This window comes from Molossus molossus, unplaced genomic scaffold, assembly GCF_014108415.1.
Source record: "Molossus molossus isolate mMolMol1 unplaced genomic scaffold, mMolMol1.p scaffold_m16_p_20, whole genome shotgun sequence".
Lineage (NCBI taxonomy): Eukaryota > Metazoa > Chordata > Mammalia > Chiroptera > Molossidae > Molossus > Molossus molossus.
This window is the reverse complement of record NW_023425356.1, coordinates 717,872-736,386: the sequence shown is the minus strand read 5'-3', so window position 1 is coordinate 736,386 and position 18,515 is coordinate 717,872. Positions and strand designations below refer to the sequence as shown.

Genomic DNA, 18,515 nt, shown 5'->3' with positions numbered 1-18,515 from the left:
GGCTGAATAGATGAGACATCTGATTTCGGGTCAGAAGATTGAGGGATCGGGTCCTTTCGTGATCGGCTTAGTTAACATGATCGTTCAGTACTTAATAATTCTATTTCCTCTGTTAACGGCACAAATCTGCTTTCTATCTTAACAATGTATCCTCCATGTTTCTCCTCCCCGCCCCTTCGTTTGTTAGTTTCCCCCCTCCAAGCATCTGTTTCTCTGTCTGTCCATAACATCACCGCTGTCTGTTCTCCTGGGAGGAGCTACTCAAAATCTGGTCCGAGGACCTGAGGCAGCGCTTGGGCTTCTTAAATATGCAAACTTCCCGCCAGTCCTTCCCTGCAGCTGCAAAGTTAGCATCCTCGGGAGTGGGGCCTGAGAGTCTGTTTCCACCAGCTGTCCAAGCGAGGCCCTTGCACACTCGAACGTGAGAATTATTATGGATCCCAAGTTCTCCCCGTCAGCTCGATGGCTGTGCAAACACGGGGCCTCTCGCTGTTTAGCGCCCATCCGCCTGCACCCAAGATTGTTAGAACGGGTGTGCTGCAGCTTCCAAAGAATCCCTAGGAAAGACTTGGACAGAGAAAGGCAGGAAAAGGGTCAACAAGTTTGACAAAAGTCCCCTCCAACAAATGCAGGGAAACGGCAGAATTAGAAACTCACCATCTGCAAGCCCCAGAAAAACAATAGACTCGGGCCGAGAGAAGTGGCTACCTTAAAACCCTCAGGAGAAGGTGACTGGGAAACAATATGTCCGTGGTGTCCAAGTGCCAACGCCACCCGAGGTCACTTGCTAAGTACAAAGGGGAAAGGAAGCCCCAGGAAGTACTGGATCAAGTACACCATGTCAACCCAAAAGTTTTAACCTGAATCTAATCGGATCAACTAAAGGGACCTAATCATTCATTTGGACTTAACGTCTAGTTTAGAATAGAAGAATAAATTCAAAGTTGCCCTGAGGAAACAATGAGACAAATACTGAATGTGGGACATTCCACAAGTCAATTGGCTTGGACTTTTTAAAAAAAGTCAATGTCAAAACAACAGCAAATAGCTGGGAGACTGTTGTAAAGCGAAAGGGACTAAGGAAACATTACAACTCCATGTGCTGAATGAACTTGGATTGGATCTGGTTAGAAAAACTGGCCCCAAAAAACATTAGAGACTTTTAAATAAGGACTGGATATTAGATGTTTTTATAAAGAATTGCTAGATTTTTGAGGAGGGCATAGGGGCATAAATTGTGATGGAAGGAGACTTGACTTGGAGGGTGTACATACCGTATACAGATGATGTGCTGTGGAATTGTGCACCCAAAACCTACATGATTTGTTAACCAGTGTCTTCCCAATGAATTCAGTAAAAAAGATAAAAAAAGAATTGCTAGATTTTTTAGTTATAAGGACTGAATATTAGATGTTTTTATAAAGAATTGCTGGGTTTTTTTAGTTATAATAATGGTATTTTGGTTATGTAAGATGTGTGTATGTGATAAGACTAATATGGCAAAATGTTAACAACTGTTGAATAGGGGTAGTGGGCATGTCATTTTTTAAAATGTTTTTATTAGTTTTTTTAGAGAGAGAGGAAGGGAGAGCAAGAGACACATTCATCAGCTGCCTCTTGCACACCCTCCTACAGGGGATTGAGTCTAAAACCTGGGCATGTGCCCCGACCCGGAATCAAACCAGTACCTCTCAGTCCATAGCATGATGCTCAAACCACCAAGCCACACCAGCTGGGTAGTATTGGGTATATAGATAATTCCCTATTGTTTCAACACTTCTCATGTTTAAACTTTTTCATGATGAAAGTTTGAATTTTAGAAAAAGACTGTAGAAGTTGTCTTATTTAAACAAAGGTCCTGAAGGAAGAACGTGGGGCTCCAAGGAGACAGAAGGTCATAATGAAGAAACCAGGCCACATGCGGAAAGGCAGATCCTCCCTGCCTCAGGAGCCTGAGGCTCCATGACAGTGTTCAGAAAGGAAGCTGAGAATGTTAGACAGACACCCATAATGAGGGCCTCCTATGACATTGGTGATCTTCCCTGTAGGCCACAGAGTATCTGTAAAGTGGATAGGGACACAATCAGATTTGCATTCTCAGGTGAACACACCAGTTAATTCTGGCATAGCCCTATCTACATAATCAGCCCTAAACTGCATCTCTGGTGTTCTCTCTCATTGCTGCCCCTCCCAAATTCAATGTTCCAGCAAGACAGAGCTTCTGCAGTTTCTCTCATATTTTATGAGGTGGAGGTCTAGAGCAATAATCCCGTCTCCCTGTGGGCTCACTTCCACACATCCTTCAGACCTGAGCTCCAACATAATTCATTCCACGGCCTGATCTAAGGAAATGGGCCTGAGGCTTGGGAAAAAGAGCCAGATTAGAGAAGAAATTAGGAGGTTGATCTGGTTGCTTCTTTCAAAAATGTGGGTTTTGGAGGAGGTTCAAGTTTGAAAAGGAAGGATACAGCATTCATTTTGGGAGTTATTGCTTTCGAGATGCCCATAAACATACAAAAAGAAATAACCAGGACAATTGTATATTCTGAAATCCAGAAGAAAAATCTGAGCTGGAGATAGTTTCCAATCTATCAGCACATAAGCAGTGGTGTGTCAGTCATGTCCCTACACTTCCTCTGTCCATAGAATGGAACTATTGATGAAATACAGAATTCCCCACTTGTACACTAATAAAAAAAAATTCTCTCTGCTGCTTTAAAATATTTTGAGCTTTGCGAAGAAACAGGATATAGGCTTTCCTGTGGAACATTTTGATGGATCCTCTTTCTTTTTTTTTTTTTAATTGATATTTAGAGAGAGGGGAAGAGATTGAGAGAGAGAGAGAGAGAGAGAGAGAGAGAGAGAGAGAGAGAGACCATACCGATTTGTTGTTCCACTTATTCATGCACTCATTGGTTGATTCTTATATGTGCCCTGACGGGAAATCGAGCCCACAACCTTGGCGTACTGGATTCTCATTCTTGAATTTAAAAAATGATGATGACAATAGCAGCTGGCATTTGTTGAGCCTTTATTACATTTCAGACTCTAGATTAGGTGGTTGAAGATGTAGGATATATATCTGCAAGGATCTTTTTCAGATTACTTAAAGTCATTGCAACATATTGCTGATTTGTTTTCTAGAAAAGATCCAAACAGGCATTCTCAAATGACCACATGCTAGAATTGAAGTTGGTTGATTCTTCTCTGGTTTCATTAATGGGACGTGATATCCTTTGTCTTGTCCTCACTGAGTCCTGAAATAGTGTAGAATAAATGATATATGGTAAATCGAAGGACACCAGGCAGACTGGTTAAGGTGATGAACTAGAAATGCACTGGGGTCGCCCTGTGTAGGTTTGAATCCTGTCCACTAGGATGGTTGATTTTTTATGTTCAAATACTCTCTGCCCAGGTACAAAAAAACAAGTTGAGACAGAATTTACATACTGATATTTATTTCTATTTTTTTTAATTTGGTTTTTTATTACATACTGATATTTAGAGCAACAAAGTAATTCTACTATTTCCTTTCTCAGTATATGTAAGATAAACACAGGCGCTGTTTGGGCCAGTGGCGCAATGGATAACGCGTCTGACTACGGATCAGAAGATTCTAGGTTCGACTCCTGGCTGGCTCGGGCTTTTTTTTTTTTTTTCCTTGTTTTTTTGGTGACCCCTTTGAGGTCCCGGGGTTTTGTATTATGTATATTTTTATTTTTATTTAATTTTAAATTGTATTCTATATCTTTTACACAAAATGACAAAATGTTAATAATATAGGCTCCAGCTTATAGTTCACAACTCATTTTACATACATAGATTTTCTTTAAATCACATCACTAAATTGTTTTCAAAACTGACCAGTCTTCAAAATAGTCTTTCTCAACTACATGTTTTAAGAGCAGTTACAGGTTCACAGTGAAACTGAGAGGAAGGTACACAGGCATAGCTTCCCCCATTATTAACATCCCCCACCAGTGCTACATTTATTACTATCGACGGACCTACTATATACATTGACACATCATAATCACCCAAAGTCCATAGTTTTCATTCTTAAATGTACATTCCATGGGTTTGGAAAAAAGTATAATGACATGTACCCATCTTTACTGATTTTTTTGGGGGGGAGGGTGTATGTGCCCCTAGGGGAAACTGAACCCGGCACCCCCTGGTCCACAAGCCGAAGGTCCAACCGCTGAGCCAAACCGACCGGGTCTGTATGTGTCTTTATAGTATCATGTAGAGTATGTTCACTGCACACATAAAAATATTCTGTGCTTTATTTACATCCTTCCCACACACCCCTGCATTGTACTGTATCCATAGTTTTGTCTGCAATGTGTATCCTTTCAGATTGGCTTCCTTCACTTATTACTATGCATTTAAGTTTCCTTCATGTTCCATGGCTTAGTAGCTAATTTCTTTTTAATTATGAATAACATTCCATTGTCTAGATGTACCAGTTTATTGATTCATCACCTACTGAAGGCCATTTGCTTGTGTCCAAGTTTTGGTTGTTATGAATGGAGTTGCTCTAAACATCTGTGTGCAGGCTTTTGTGTGCTCATACATTTCAAGTCCTTTGGGTAAATAACAAGGAGTGCAATTGCTGGATCTTAATGTAAGAGTATGTTTAATTTTGTAGGAAACCACCAAATTGTCTTGACAGTGGCTGCACTGTTTTGCATTCCCACCAGCAATGAGTGAGAGTTCCTGTTGCTCCACATCCTCACAGCACTTGGTGTTGTTAGAGTTATGGATTTGGGGCATATATGTAGTGGTATCGCACTGTTATTTTAATTTGCATTTCTCTCATGACATGATGTGGAACATCTTTTCATATGCTTAAAAAAAATGGGCCAAAGACAGACATTTCACTAAAGAAGATACACACATAGTAGATAGCAAACCTTGTTAGGTTTTTCTTTCTGGTATACAGCAAATTTTGTTAAGTTTTTATTTCTAGCCTGTTTACATACACGTAATTTATAGCATCAAACATTTCACAAGATTTGTAACAAAAGGCAACAGTACCGAAGCAGATCTATCTATTTGAGAGGGAGGGTAAAAGGTAAGCTTTACCTTAGCAGAGGATGGTTTCGATCCATCGACCTCTGGGTTATGGGCCCAGCACGCTTCCGCTGCGCCACTCTGCTGTAGAAGAACCTACCCTCAAAGTTAATATTCAGCTTGTTTTGGGGTTGACCTTTTTCTTTTTACTTATTTTTCTAATCTTTAGAACTAACTGTTTTTTTTGTTTTTGCTTTTTACTTTTTCTCCAGATTAGTAATCGGTCTTGTGCAACAAGATGGCCATGGGTCTGAACTAACTCCTAAGAAAAGAGTTAATAACAAATGGGAACAGCACAAAGACATGCTTAGATACTATTGTTACTGTGTACATGACATCTGTAACTAAATGTCTGCTGATACCCAAACATCGTGTTTTAAAATCATTCTAAATTATACAAAATAATGAACTCATGAAATAAACACTCCTTCCCTTTCTTCCATGCTCTAACGTGATGGATATGGTTCATAATGAGGGGAAGGGGAAGGGAAGGGGGCACCGCCGGGAACGGTTCTCGAGCCCGATGAGAGGGGAAAAAACGCACATTTCTGCACCTTAAAAAAAAAAATAGAGTTTTAGGGTGTTCCCGGAACTTCTAGCTCAGAAGACTAACTTTCTAGTGTAATAGTTTATTCCCTATAAACTCAATTGGGAGTGGGGTGGGGGACCCGTGTTCAAGTTCTCTGGCATGGAATAGCTGATCCAGGCGTGCACCAGGTGAACCAGATTAGCCTGAGGTCTGCAAAGCTTCCGAAGGTTGGAGAGAGAGACTGGGATGAAGAGGATCCTCCAGTACTGAAGTGAATGTGGAGGGAAGGCAGGGAGGGTTGGGATTATGGATGAGAGGGTGAAGAGTGAGATTTAGAATGTTTGCGACAAGAGTTAAAGTGTCTCTTATGGGCCCAGAAATAAACCCACCAAACACAGTAACAATATTGTGTATTCCTCTGTATACTTGCCTATTTACTTACTTTGTTAAGACGTTTAAGGAGGGCATCCAAGATCAAAGAAAGCAGGAAAGGCATTTTTTTTTTTTTCTTCAAGATCGAAGAAAGCAGGAAAGGCATATATATATTTTTTTTCTTTCTGGATAAGATTTAACTTTATAGACCAAAAACCTTTTCCCTCCTCCCTTTCCCAGCACTAAAAGCAACTGACCCCGACGTGATTTGAACACGCAACCTTCTGATCTGGAGTCAGACGCGCTACCGTTGCGCCACGAGGTCCCATTGAGCTATTGCAATTTAAATCTGTCCACCTGGTCTATGGGATTAATTTTTGATACTTAATGTAAACTTTGCAGTTGGATATGAATTATACCTGGCTCCCTCCTCCAACAAACCCCTGATCCAATCTGCCTCCGAATTTCTTGTATATGCACTCGTTCCAATTCTATTTTATTTTCTTACGGAGTATATATATATATATATAAATATTTGTATATATGTATTTAATATATATATATGTATGTATGTTTGGGGGACTTTTGTTGGTTTCTGTTGGTGGCTATGGAATGGAGTGGGAGAGGTAAGGGATCTGGGTGAATGATGTGTTGGGCTATCAGAAAATAAACAACCTGGGGAGGAAAGTGTCTGGAGGTCTGGTGCTGCCAGATAATTCAGGCTGTTGACTAAAAACTGAAATGTGTACTTTCTTCACCTACCCCAAAGGCTTGCTGTGAGTTTACATATGCAATGTGCTTAAAAAGATGCCTACCCGGCACGCAGTGAGCTCTCAATAAATGCTGGTGTAATTACTATCAGTACAAAGTTTGCTGAAATTCTGCATTTGCCCACATCGCCAGCCAGGTTTGGCAGAGATCATGGTAAAACTTAATGTGGACGAAAACGTGCTACCTGGTAATTTGGCAAGGTCAGGGGGGGCCTGCGGGTGACCTTGCAAACTCAAACGCTAAAGTAACCACAAAGGATGGTCTGAAATTAGAACTTTTTAACTAAAAGCAGTTTATGGCAGGTAGTTATGTCCTAGGCTGGCATGTTCCTTTACAAAAGTAAATCCTTGTCTTAACTGAGTTTGTCTATTGTCTTTTTGCATCTACGATTACAAATCTTTGGAATGTTAATTTTTATTTTTCAGGACCCCTCAAAGCACATGCACCACTCTGCTGAGACCACAAACCCTTTCCGAATGAGGCACGAGGTCTCCACAGCAGCTGCTGCAGGTGCGGTCTGGCTCCGTCCTCTACCCCAGCACCTTCCTGCGTCCCCCATCTCTCCCCCGCTCCCCACAAACCCAGCAACTTGAACAAGATTGCTTGGCTCTGGGAAGAGGGTGCTATGCTCACCTCAACACCTGCCCAAACCAACCCCAAGCGCGCGGGCGCGCACACACACGCTTCTGTCCTCCTAGCTAGCAGCAAGGCCACAACGCAGAGGGAATAGCAAGAATGGGGGGGAGTATGTTTCCTTCGAGAAGAGAAAAAGGAACTAAAAAGGCCAGATAATCCCAGAAAGCTAATTCGCAGCTGTGCCTGTTTAATGCTTCAGCCTTTTCTGTGTATTCTACCCAGCAACTGGTGAGGAGTAGACTCGGGGATGCCATTGGCTGGCTGGCCCGCCGCCGGCCAATCCTGGACTCCGAACGGTCACTGGAAATCTTGGGATTCCGGTCACAGAGGACACCGGGTCCCAGGTCGCCAGCCCCACACAGCACTTGAAGGAGCAGAGGACAAGTTTTCTTCTCCGGTCGGAACGGTGTTCTCTCCAGTCGTGACCGTGCCCATGGAAGGAGCAAAGAGCGAGACTACCGGAAATCACTGTTTGAGCGTCAGCGGAAGACGGAAGACGCCAAAGTGAATTCCGCCAGGTGGGACGGGAGGGGGGCTGCACTCCGGGTGGGGCTGGGAGGACACCCGGGCGGGGAGGGCGGGTCCCGGGCGAGGGCCTTCCTGGGGCCCCGCGCCCGCCCACACCCGGGTTGCCCGGGCTGTACGTGGAGAAGGAGGAGGGGGAGGGTGTGGAAAGATATCAGGTGACCGCTGGAGAAACTCCTTCTGGCCTGAGCAGGCCCTTGAGCAGGGCGGATCCTGGTACGTTGGCTTCTTCCAAGGAATGCTCATGAGTCAGTCTGTGGGGAGACACCTGACCCGGGAGAGGAAGGGGGTGCCCAGGACACAAGTGTGGGCTCTCATGGTACTAACACGGGCTACAGGGACGCTTACCTAGACCTGGACTGTGGTGACAGGTCTCCCTGGCGATTTCTCCACGTCTGCTCCCCCAGGCCTGCAGTCCCGGCCTCCCCCGGGTGACTCCACTTGAGGCCATGGAGCCGGCTGCTTCCCCGCATGTCTCCCTGCCTGGCCCCCTGCTCTTCCTCCCGGTCCTGGGCCTGTCTGCACTGGTCTCAGGTAGGGCCCTGCCACTGGCCTGGGGAACAGGTGAAAACCTCTGTAAGCACATGGTCTGTAGGTGCTCCATGTGGCTTCTCTGTGTTCTGTTCAAGCACTAGCAGCCTCAGTAGATACTGGGCATCACTTGCTCCATCCAGCCACAGCCACTGGCCCCAGAATCCTCTGCCCAGGAATAGCTGTCCCCTGGAAGAGCCACTTCTTTTCCTGACTTGGATGTTGAATAGTGACCTGCCTGATTCTGCCCCTTTGTTGAACAGCCCAGTTTACTGTCCTGGGGCCAGCTGATCCCATTCTGGCCATGGTGGGAGAAAACACCCTGCTACGCTGTTGCCTGTCACCTGAGAAAAATGCCCAGGACATGGAGGTGCGGTGGTTCCGGTCTCAGTTCTCGCCCGCGGTGCTGGTGTACAAGGGGGGGCGTGAGAGGGCAGAGGAGCAGATGGAGCAGTACCGAGGACGAACAACCTTTGTGAGTGAAGACATTAGCAAGGGGAACGTGGCCCTCGTCATTCGCAATGTCAGAGTCCATGACAACGGCATCTACCGCTGTTATTTCCAACAAGGCAGGTCCTACGATGAGGCCATCTTGCACCTGATGGTGGCAGGTATGTCCTTTCACTTTGTTGGCTTTTCACAGTGTGACTTTTGGGGAAAGTTTCTTTCTGAACCTCAGGTCCCCCAAGACCACCTGATTTCTTTCTAGAATCCCCTTTACCCTGGAAGGGCAGCTTCCTCCTGCCTGAGGGCCCAATGAGTGGGTTTGCCCCGCTGAGCTGTGGGCTCGAGCGTTCACACCCTGAATACAGTGAGAGCCTTGAGCAGCAGAGAGCGTTTAATCCTACAGATTATGCTCATGCTAATTTTTAGAGATCTCTAAGCGTCTTCTTCGGTAACATGCTTTAGAATGAGACATTAAGACATAGTAATCTGTCCCCAGGCCTGGGCTCCACGCCCCTCATTGAAATGAAGGGCCACGAGGATGGGGGCGTCCGGCTGGAGTGCACATCCGTAGGGTGGTACCCAGAGCCCCACGCAGTGTGGAGGGACCCTTATGGGGAGATCATGCCCGCCCTGGAGGAGGCTTACACTGAGGACACGGACGGCCTCTTCAGGGTCACCATAGCTGTGATCATCAGGGACAGCTCTGTGAGGAACATGTCCTGCTCCGTCAACAACACCCTGCTCGGCCAGGAGAAGGACTCTGTGATCTTTATTCCAGGTACGTTCCTTGCCCTCCAGGGCCCAACCATGGAACCAGAAACCTCAGTACACACATGACGCCTGACAGGGCTTGGGGAGGGTTGGGGTGAGAGTGTCCTGGGCCCTGAAGAGCACAGGCTACAGCTGAGCTGAGGCTGTGCCCCTCATCACAGGTGGAACATCAAATAGTCTCAAACCCCAGAGTAGGAGCCTGTTCTCTGAGGGTAAATCTGATATTTCCCCCCTATTATGGTTCTGATCCTGCAGCAATTTGTAAACATTTAGAACAACCATAGCACATGCACAGTGGTGTGGGCAGGAAGCTGTGCACACCTGGTGGAGCTGTGAGCTGAAGCCCTCCCTCCTGCACATGAGATGTTAGAAGAGCAGAGCAGGAGAGTCTCTGTTACAGGCATTCATAAATTCATTCAACAGATGCTTGACAAGGACCACATAGGTTCCCAGCCCTGTTCTAGAAACCAAATATATATCCGTGAACAAAAATACATAAAGATTCCCACCCTCATGAGAGCCACATTCTAGAGCAGCAGAGAGTAATCAATAAAACAATTAATTAAAACAGGGAGTCAAATAATTAGTTAAAGTTTTATATCGAGTGGCAATAAGTTCTGTCAGAACATTAATGAAGGGAGGCAGTAGAGAGGGATAGGGGCAGGGGGAGTGGTAATTATAAATAGCATGGTAAGGAAAGACTTCAGTGAAAAGATGGCAATTGGGCAAGTGAGGAATGAACAAACCAGGTAGCAGGAACAGCACATGCAAAGGGCCTGAGGCAGGAACAAGTCTGGCAGTTTTGAGGAACCCCAAGAGGCCAATGTGGATGGAATGGCTTGAGTGTACTGGGAATGGGAGGAAATACACATCTGGAATGGGTCCAGACCACATGGGGCAATGTAGGTCACCAACAGACTTTGGCCTTTAGTCTCAGTGAGATAGGAAACATCACAGGGTTTTTTTGTTTTTTGTGGTACGTGCCCCTAGCGGAAACCGAACCCAGGACTCTCTGGTCCGCAGGCCGATGCTCAACCGCTGAGCCAAACTGACCAGGGCCATCACAGGCTTTTGAGCAGAGAAATAATGTGATCTCAGGGAGGCAGCTGTGCTGGAGACAGACTGCACAGGATGTGAGCAGAAGCAGGGAAGAGGGCATTGCAGTGATCAGGTGAGAGTGATAGTGGTCGCGCCAGGATGGTGGTAGTGGTTGGCTTTCATTCATCTGGTCCTTCCCACAGTGACCCCAAGTACTTATGCTTTTCTATCTCCTGGATCCTGTGGAATGACAAACTAAAACACTTCAGTAATGAGTTTGACCTCCTTTGTTTAAGGGAAAGCCATCCATGGATTGGGGTGAGGAGTGCAGGTCCTCCCCAGCTGGGGAGCCTCTACCTGAGGAATCAGCAACTGTCAGAGGTGGAAATGGGCATGACTGATGAGGAGGTCTGGGTTTCCTTGTCCGGCACCAGGTCCTGTTTTCCAGGGGAAGGGGAGATCACTGAAGTTGAATGGGAGGATGTGATGGGGGTATGTAAGTGTTCCTAAACATGGGGCGTTTCCAGTACATGCAGGCTGAGGTAAGTGTGGATTTGTGACATGGGCCACTGGTGTGGCCTGTATTTTATGGGTTCTTATATATGAATTAACCTCATCAGCCCCACCACGGGCAGCACTGTGGGATTCTGAGAGAGAAGTGGATGTAGCCCGTGCCTGAGCGAGCTCCTCAGATGTGCATCCCAGGGATGCTCTCACCCCGTCCATTGTCTCACTGACTGGGACTTTCCTGGCCTCCTTCCAGAATCCTTTATCCCCAGCACATCTCTCTCTCCCTGTGCGGTGGCCCTGGCTGTCATCCTGCCTGCTCTGCTCCTCCTCCTCCTCGCCAGCATCTGTCTCATCACGAAACTCCACAAGGAAAAAGGAACTCTGTCAGAGGAAAAAGATTTTGAAACTAAAGGGAAAGAAATTGCGTGTAAGGAACTGAAGAAAGAACGTGGGGAAAAAGAGAAAGAACGTCTAATAAAAGGTAAAAGATTATGAGGGCAGTTCACTGTCATTCCAAGGACACAGCTCGGACAGCTGAAGCCATGGGGACAGAGAAGAGAGGGACAGCAGGCAGGGCTTGGAGCGCTGCGTCCCTGTCACTAAGCCTCTGAATCACTTTCGGCCTTCTCAAATGTTGCATCTACAGAGAATGTTATACTGTTTGAGAAAAAGGAAACCTAAACACATACTGATAAGATCCAGCTACCTGGTCCATAGTCATTTCTGGAATCTGGACAATTTCCTGGATGTGGGGGAGGGTACGGTGCATTGACAGAAAGAGCCAGTCCTGTGTTTAATACAGACTCCAATCCGTACTTCTTCTGTGAGGACTTTCATTGGTTTCTGTTTATTTTTCAGAGCAACTTCAAGAGGAACTGCGTAAGTTTGTCATTTTCCTAACTACTCGGTACATAATGTGTATTCTGTCAGTGACTATTATCTCATGAAGCTCACTCTCTGTCCTTTTGCAGGATGGAGAAGAGGCCTCTTGCATGCTGGTGAGCTCCTGGGACAGTCCCCCACATCCCAAGCTTCCTCCCTAGTGAGACAAAGGGACACGTGAGCTGAGAGGAATAAGGGCCATGGTGGGGACGGCTGGGTCAGTTCCCCAGCAGCATCCCTACTATTGCATGATCCCAGCTCCTCGGGAAGGGAATTTCCTGGGGTCTCAATCAGCTCTTCCCCTCCTTCCCATCCTTATTTGTTACCATAATGTCATCCATGATTTCCAGAGGTCAAGCACACAGAGGGACCTCCATAAAGGTTATGTTTGAGTAGTTGTTGCACTTAGGAATCTGGATGAATTTGAGGGAAGAGAATACTGGCTGAGCTAGTTATATCCTGGGAGATGCATACTTAGCATCTGTGTGTGGGACAGGCAGTGAGCTGCCCCAAGCCTGCCTAAGGGCTGGACAAATAGGTGTCAGAAATGCCTTCCTGCCCAGGAGAGCACTGGTGCTGTGTACAGCTGGGAAGGGCAGCCCTGGCCAAGCAGGGGCCCACAGGATCCCCTTTCCTCCACGGATGAGCACCTTGCATTTATGATTCATCATCTACTCAAAGGCATCACAGCATCCAGGCTTCACTAGATGCCATGGTGCTTGGACCTTTCCTCTAGGTGGATTTCACAGCTGTCACAGTTGGACATGTCCATGTGGGGAAAGGAGAAAATCATTCTAACAGAATGGAGATGGAGGCCGATGAGTAACAACTGTAGGGGGGAAGTTCTCAGAAGGTCAGGTCCGGAGCTCACCCTGCACCCAGACAGGGCACTTCAGACCCGAGTGTAAAGCAAAGCTGGATGGAAATAGTGCCCCATCTTTTGCCAGACACACCTCTCAGGTGGCAGGTTGGCATTTGGGGACACTGACCTCTTTTTCTGCCTCTGAAGAGTGCCCTTATTAGTCATTTATGTCACCTGGAAAGTTGGTGTAAATAGGGGCACAAGAATAGGACCCTTTACTGCGCAGCCTCTGTGTCGGGAGAAATCGGCCTTAATTGCTTTCCTAAGAGTAGAGAGGGCACAGGGTCTCCTTACTGCTTTATGGTAAGTTGGAAAGTTTCCAAAAAAGAGATTCTCAGAGATCACATAGAAAGAAGGACAGGTCTGAGAATGTGGACAAAAAGTGGGAGCCATTAATTTCAGCTCATGTGCTAAACTGTCTTCATTTCTTAGAGCCCCAGTTATCCTCAACCTGAGGCCCCACTCCCGTCACTCAGGAGGTACAAGTACAGCCTCAGGAGTTCTCAGTCTGAGAGCCTCCTGGATCTGGATGAAGGGCCTTTATGGACATCTCACTCCGTGAGGGTGTCCCCTGCCTTCTGGGACCTCTCTCAGACCCAGTCCTAAACCTGAGGCTTTCTCTGCAGCTGATGTGGTCCTGGACCCAGACACCGCTCACCCTGAACTCTCCCTGTCAGAGGACCGGAGAAGCGTGAGGCGGGGCCCCTGCAGGCAGAGCGTGACTGACAACCCAGAGAGATTCAACTGCTGGCCTTGTGTCCTGGGAGCAGAGAGCTTCTCCTCAGGCAGACACTACTGGGAGGTGGAGGTCGAAAACGTAATGGTGTGGGCTGTGGGGGTGTGTAGAGACAGTGTGCAGAGGAAAGGGGAGGCTCTGCTGGTTCCTCAGAATGGCTTCTGGACCCTGGAGATGTTTGGAAACCAGTACCGGGTCCTGTCCTCTGCCGAGAAGATTCTTCCCCTGAACGAGCGCCTGCGCCGGGTGGCCGTCTTCCTGGACTATGAGTCTGGAGATGTCTCCTTCTACAACATGAGGGACCGGTCACACATCTACACGTGTCCTCGCTCACTCTTCTCTGGGCCCCTGAGACCCTTCTTCAGGCTGGGGTCTGATGACAGCCCACTGTTCATCTGCCCAGCATTCAAAGGGGCCCAGGGGGTCACAGTGCCTGAGGGTGGCCTGGTCCTTCACAGGGCGGGGAGCCCCCGCAGCCACCTGGACCAGTTCCCTGGTCTCAGAGCCCAGTAGAGAAGCCCTGGCCATCTCTCCTAGCACAGCACAGCGCCCGGAGGAAACGGCCCTCCTTCCTCTGGTCACTTCAGGGAACCTCCTCCAGAGGCCCCGGTGCCCCTCTTCGGGCCCCAGCCCCATCTCCCTCCTCAGGCTGTGCTGTAATAGCTCAGTTGCTTGTCACCTTGGGGCAGGGGCCAGGCTCAGGGAAACTAGTGCTTCGACATGGCTCCCAGCCAAGAAGCAAGTGTGAGACAGTGACAGGCGGAAAGCCTCTGCTTTAACCTCAGGGTGACATGTTCAACATGGGACTTGAGCTGCCATCGGACACTGTGGACTCGGGATGAGAACAACAGGATGCACCAGGACCTAAGGGGACTGGTAAGGGCCTGGGCGCCACTGCTGGAGGTCGGAGACAGAGGACGAGGGGCCAGAGAGCTGGCGGGCCCAGGCTGTCAGCAAGGTTAAGCCCCATCATGACGGCCAGGGGTCCCAGCATCTGAAGGTCCATCCCGCCCACCCCCAGATTTGCAGACCACACAGGAAAGCTCCCCTGGCCTAGAGGATGAAAGACAAGGACAGCTCTGGATCTGTCCTGGCTCAGGTGTCCCTGCAATAAACATTCTTGGTCACTGAGAATGGCCTGAGGTTGAAGGTCCTGGCTGAGCAGGTGAGCAGTGAACCAAGTTAGGCACAAGGTCCAGGTTCAGTGGGGAGGCCAGTGGTTTCCAGCTTCTTAGTCTCACGAAGCCTTCATTTTACTTTTTATTTTTTCCAATTTTCATTAATTTATTTTTGTTACAGATACTCCCCTCCTCCCTCACCCCTTTCTCTTCACAAAGCCTTTAAGACTTCAAAATTATTGAGGCCCCAAGGAACTTGTTCTCATTTTGCTTATATCTGCTACTATTTACTATATTGGACTGTAAAGCTTTAACAATGTACTTATTAATCTATACTTAAGTGACATTTATAAGTGGATTACAGGCTAATATAAATATAATATTTTGTGAAAAATAACTTGTTTGCAAAGCAAAATAAATGCTAGTGAGGTGTGTGGCACTGTGTCATTTGTTTTGCAAGTCTGATGTCAGGCTTAATACAGGACTGGATTCTCAGATCTGTTTCTGTAAGAATGTGGAAACTTGTGGAGAATTTTTATAAGAGTTCATTTTAATCAAATTGACAGCATTGCCTGGGAGGTAGCTCTGAAATGCTCTGGAAAATTAAAGTTTTGCAGCTTCTTTTCTGCATTTGGAATGAAGGAGGGAACGTAAGGATTGTAGGAAGGTGGGAGAGAGGAGAGTTAAGGAGACCCTGTGCTCCTTGGAGGGTGATCACATTTGGAGGGGTCTACAAAGGAGGATTACTTCTGGCGTCTCAAGGGTGTGTTAAGCTAGATGCACAGGAGTGTGGATGGGTTTCCTTAAGGCAACAGTAACCTTTTACTAAAGAATTATAGGCCTGGGGCTCAGTACCCACCATGACCTGCCCAGTTAGGGGTTTGTGGTCAGATCACCCTGTGAGGTTAGTGTTGTTCACCATTTCTTACTGACCCCCTTTCACTCGCAACACCAGTGCCTTGAGAATCACACTGAGAAACAGGCATCTTAAAAACCAAAGTCCAAATAAGTAGGTAATGTCTGGGTTTTGTTTTCTGCATGGGGAATTTACTGTGTTAGAATTTCCTTCTTCCCTTTGGCATTCCGGCCTGGTGTCTCTTGGTTGGAGCGTTTTCCTGTACACTGAAAAGTTGTGGGTCCAATCCCAGTCCTGGCCCAGTGCATTTTCTTTCTCTGATATCAATAAAAACAGTTCATTCTTATTGTCAGGACTTTGGCTGCTACTCTAGGAAACTGGACGCCATTGTAGGGTGGCATGATCTGATTTTCTTGTCTCTTGGGTCGTTTAGATTATTTATTTATTTATTTATTTATTTTCTTTATGGATTTCAGAAGTAGAGTGTGAGAGAGACAGAAACATCAATGAGAGAGAACATCAATTGGATGCCTCCTGCATGCCCCCACTGGGGTTTTGTACCCTGACTGGAAATAAAACGAGTGGCCTGTTGGTGCGTAGGTGATGCTCAGACACGGAGCCACACTGGCTGGGCTAGAAAATTTATTTCTTTATTTCATTCTTTTTTTATTTTTCTTTATTGATTTATTTTTCTTTTTATCCTCACCCGAGGACATTTTTCCATTTTTTGTTCAGATAGAGTGGGAGGGAGAGAGAGGAACAGAAAGAGAGAGAGAGAGAGAGAGAAACATCGACGTGAAAGGGACACAACAGTGGCTGCCACCCGTACGACCAACCAGGGCCGGGGACAAAGTGCAACCAAGGTGCACGCCCTCAGTGGGAACTGAACCCAGGTCTCTCTTGACCGCCGGGCGACGCTCTAACCGCTGAGCCAAACCTGCCAGGGCTATTTTCCTTTATTGATTTTACAGAGAGAAGAAAGGAGAGGGCGAGAGAGATGAAACATCGATGAGCGAGAACATTGAGGGCCGCCTCCTGCATGCCCCCCACTAGGGATCAGGCTCACAACCTGGGCATGTGCCCAGACCGGGAATAGAACGGGCAACCTCTTGCTGCTTTGGTCGATGCTCAACCACTGAGTCACACCAGCCGAGCTAGAAAATTTATTTTTAAAAAATTACTAAGGAAGACTGTGCTAAGCACCCTCACTGTGTGCTGCCCAGGTCATATTACCTACGTCTCAGCACTGGACACATTTAAAAAGAGCCTGGCCAGCTTGTGCACACGCAGGAATGCTCACTTGTTCGCTTTCTTCAGAAGCACAGAAGTGTCTCTAAAGTTAAGGGGTACAGCCTCCCCCTAACCTGAATCAGGTGTTCTTCGCTAAATAGGAATCTTTGTGGGGGTGTCAGAGGTCATTCCTCAGGACATGCAGGAGCCCCCTAGGGAAATTCCAACTCACTGTAATTAACTGGCTCCTCCAGGGGAGCACCCTTAAGGTTTGGTCAACCCATGTCCCAAGCCCTCCAGTTGTTTAGACGCCAGGAGAGAGACTGAGACACGTAAGAGGGCTGAATGGGACTCCAGGGCTGAGAGCCTCGTGGAGCTCAACCTATGAGCAGCACATTTTGACCCACCACATAACTTCCCTGGAAAACTTGCTCAGACTCTGCACACATCAAAAACAAAAACAAAACCTAAACTTGACATGGGAAGTTGTGCCTCCAAGGCTGGGAACTCCCAGACCCCAGTCCTCACTAATAGTGCTCATATGAAGCCTTTCCTTGCAAGTGATTTACAGTAACGGAAGATTTAACTAGAAAATATCAACTGAAAATGGCCAAAATGCAGTTGTCTTTGGGTGCCTAAGTGACTGGTTTGCATGCACAATTTAGGAAAATGCGGGCTCTTCAACTGAACTAATGAATGGGAAGCGTATCTGGATTTGGAAATTTGAAATATCTAAGAAAAAGCACAAATAAATTCTTGAAAGAAATTAATAAAAAATTTTAGAGACTGCCTCTGAACAATTCTGAAGCCAATGACACAAAAGGCAATGCCCTGTTTGGTAGAGAACAGAGCCACTCTGCTGGGCACAAGCAGCGCAGCTCCGATGAGACGGGGGAAAGCCTCAGTGCTACTGGTTGCACTGGGATTCCAGGAGCTGCTTTCTAAGGGCGGGCTCAGTTGGCAGGAACACAGTGCAGGCAGGCGTCCAGCTGACAAGCAGGTAGTTTAGCACAAAGACTTCTCCTTAATTAAGTGTAGTTTTGTGAGAGCTACCTGTGCAGAAATGGCTGCTAGGCTCTGTTCTTTAAAATTTTTAATTTGAGCTCAGTTAGCCACCAAGAGCCCTTCTTAGTAGGTGTCTTGTTTTCTCAGGGTCCACACTACCATTCTTCACATGATTCATGAGGTCCTACCCCCAATAGGTCCTCAAGAACTTCCCTTCCCCTCCCATGGCATCAGCTGAGAAGCAAGAATTTATCTTGCAGATGCCAGGGAATGGGGGAATGGACAGAAGGGGCCTTAGTGCTTGTCCTGCCTTAGGCCCTCTGGGTACCCAGATAAAAAAAAAACAACTCACTGACAATTTTTAATATACCACTGAAAGTTACTACTACATTTATATTTTATATTTACATTTTAAATGCAGTGTTGGTGCTTCGAGCATTTCAGAACTGATAGGTGTGTGGAGGTACCCAGAGGAAACTACACTGATGTTTGCAAATTACTTACTTTATTTTTATATTTTTTTCAATCCACACCCAAGGCTATTTTTCCATCCATCTTTTTAGATAGAGTGGAAGGAAGGGAGGGAGAGAAAGAGAGAGAGAGAAACATCAATGTATCTG

The 18,515-nt window shown here is 46.7% G+C and overlaps 2 protein-coding genes and 3 non-coding genes across 5 annotated transcripts in view; 3 read left to right on the top strand and 2 right to left on the bottom strand.

Moving 5' to 3' along the window:
• Positions 1-3,568: 3,568 nt before the first annotated feature.
• On the top strand, positions 3,569-3,641 carry TRNAR-ACG. The gene has a single exon. It is a non-coding gene; the product is annotated as a tRNA-Arg (tRNA).
• A 1,449-nt stretch (positions 3,642-5,090) lies between these two features.
• On the bottom strand, positions 5,091-5,162 carry TRNAM-CAU. Its single transcript has one exon. It is a non-coding gene; the product is annotated as a tRNA-Met (tRNA).
• Positions 5,163-6,230: 1,068 nt separating this feature from the next.
• TRNAW-CCA lies at positions 6,231-6,302 on the bottom strand. The gene has a single exon. It is a non-coding gene; the product is annotated as a tRNA-Trp (tRNA).
• Positions 6,303-6,871: 569 nt separating this feature from the next.
• LOC118637146 (butyrophilin subfamily 2 member A2-like) lies at positions 6,872-14,214 on the top strand. The gene is made up of 10 exons (XM_036272329.1): positions 6,872-6,948; positions 7,174-7,258; positions 7,607-7,902; positions 8,317-8,443; positions 8,704-9,051; positions 9,384-9,665; positions 11,460-11,687; positions 12,065-12,085; positions 12,178-12,204; positions 13,577-14,214. The coding sequence occupies exons 4-10, from the start codon at positions 8,359-8,361 to the stop codon at positions 14,197-14,199; spliced, it is 1,614 nt and encodes a 537-aa protein (XP_036128222.1). The 5' UTR covers positions 6,872-6,948; positions 7,174-7,258; positions 7,607-7,902; positions 8,317-8,358; the 3' UTR covers positions 14,200-14,214.
• The window catches only part of LOC118637147 (butyrophilin subfamily 2 member A2-like), a 33,759-nt gene continuing 24,098 nt past the window's right edge, over positions 8,855-18,515 (top strand). The window contains exon 1 of the mRNA XM_036272331.1: positions 8,855-8,915. The gene's annotated coding sequence lies outside the window, so the exon portion shown is untranslated. The remainder of the gene's footprint in view (positions 8,916-18,515) is intronic.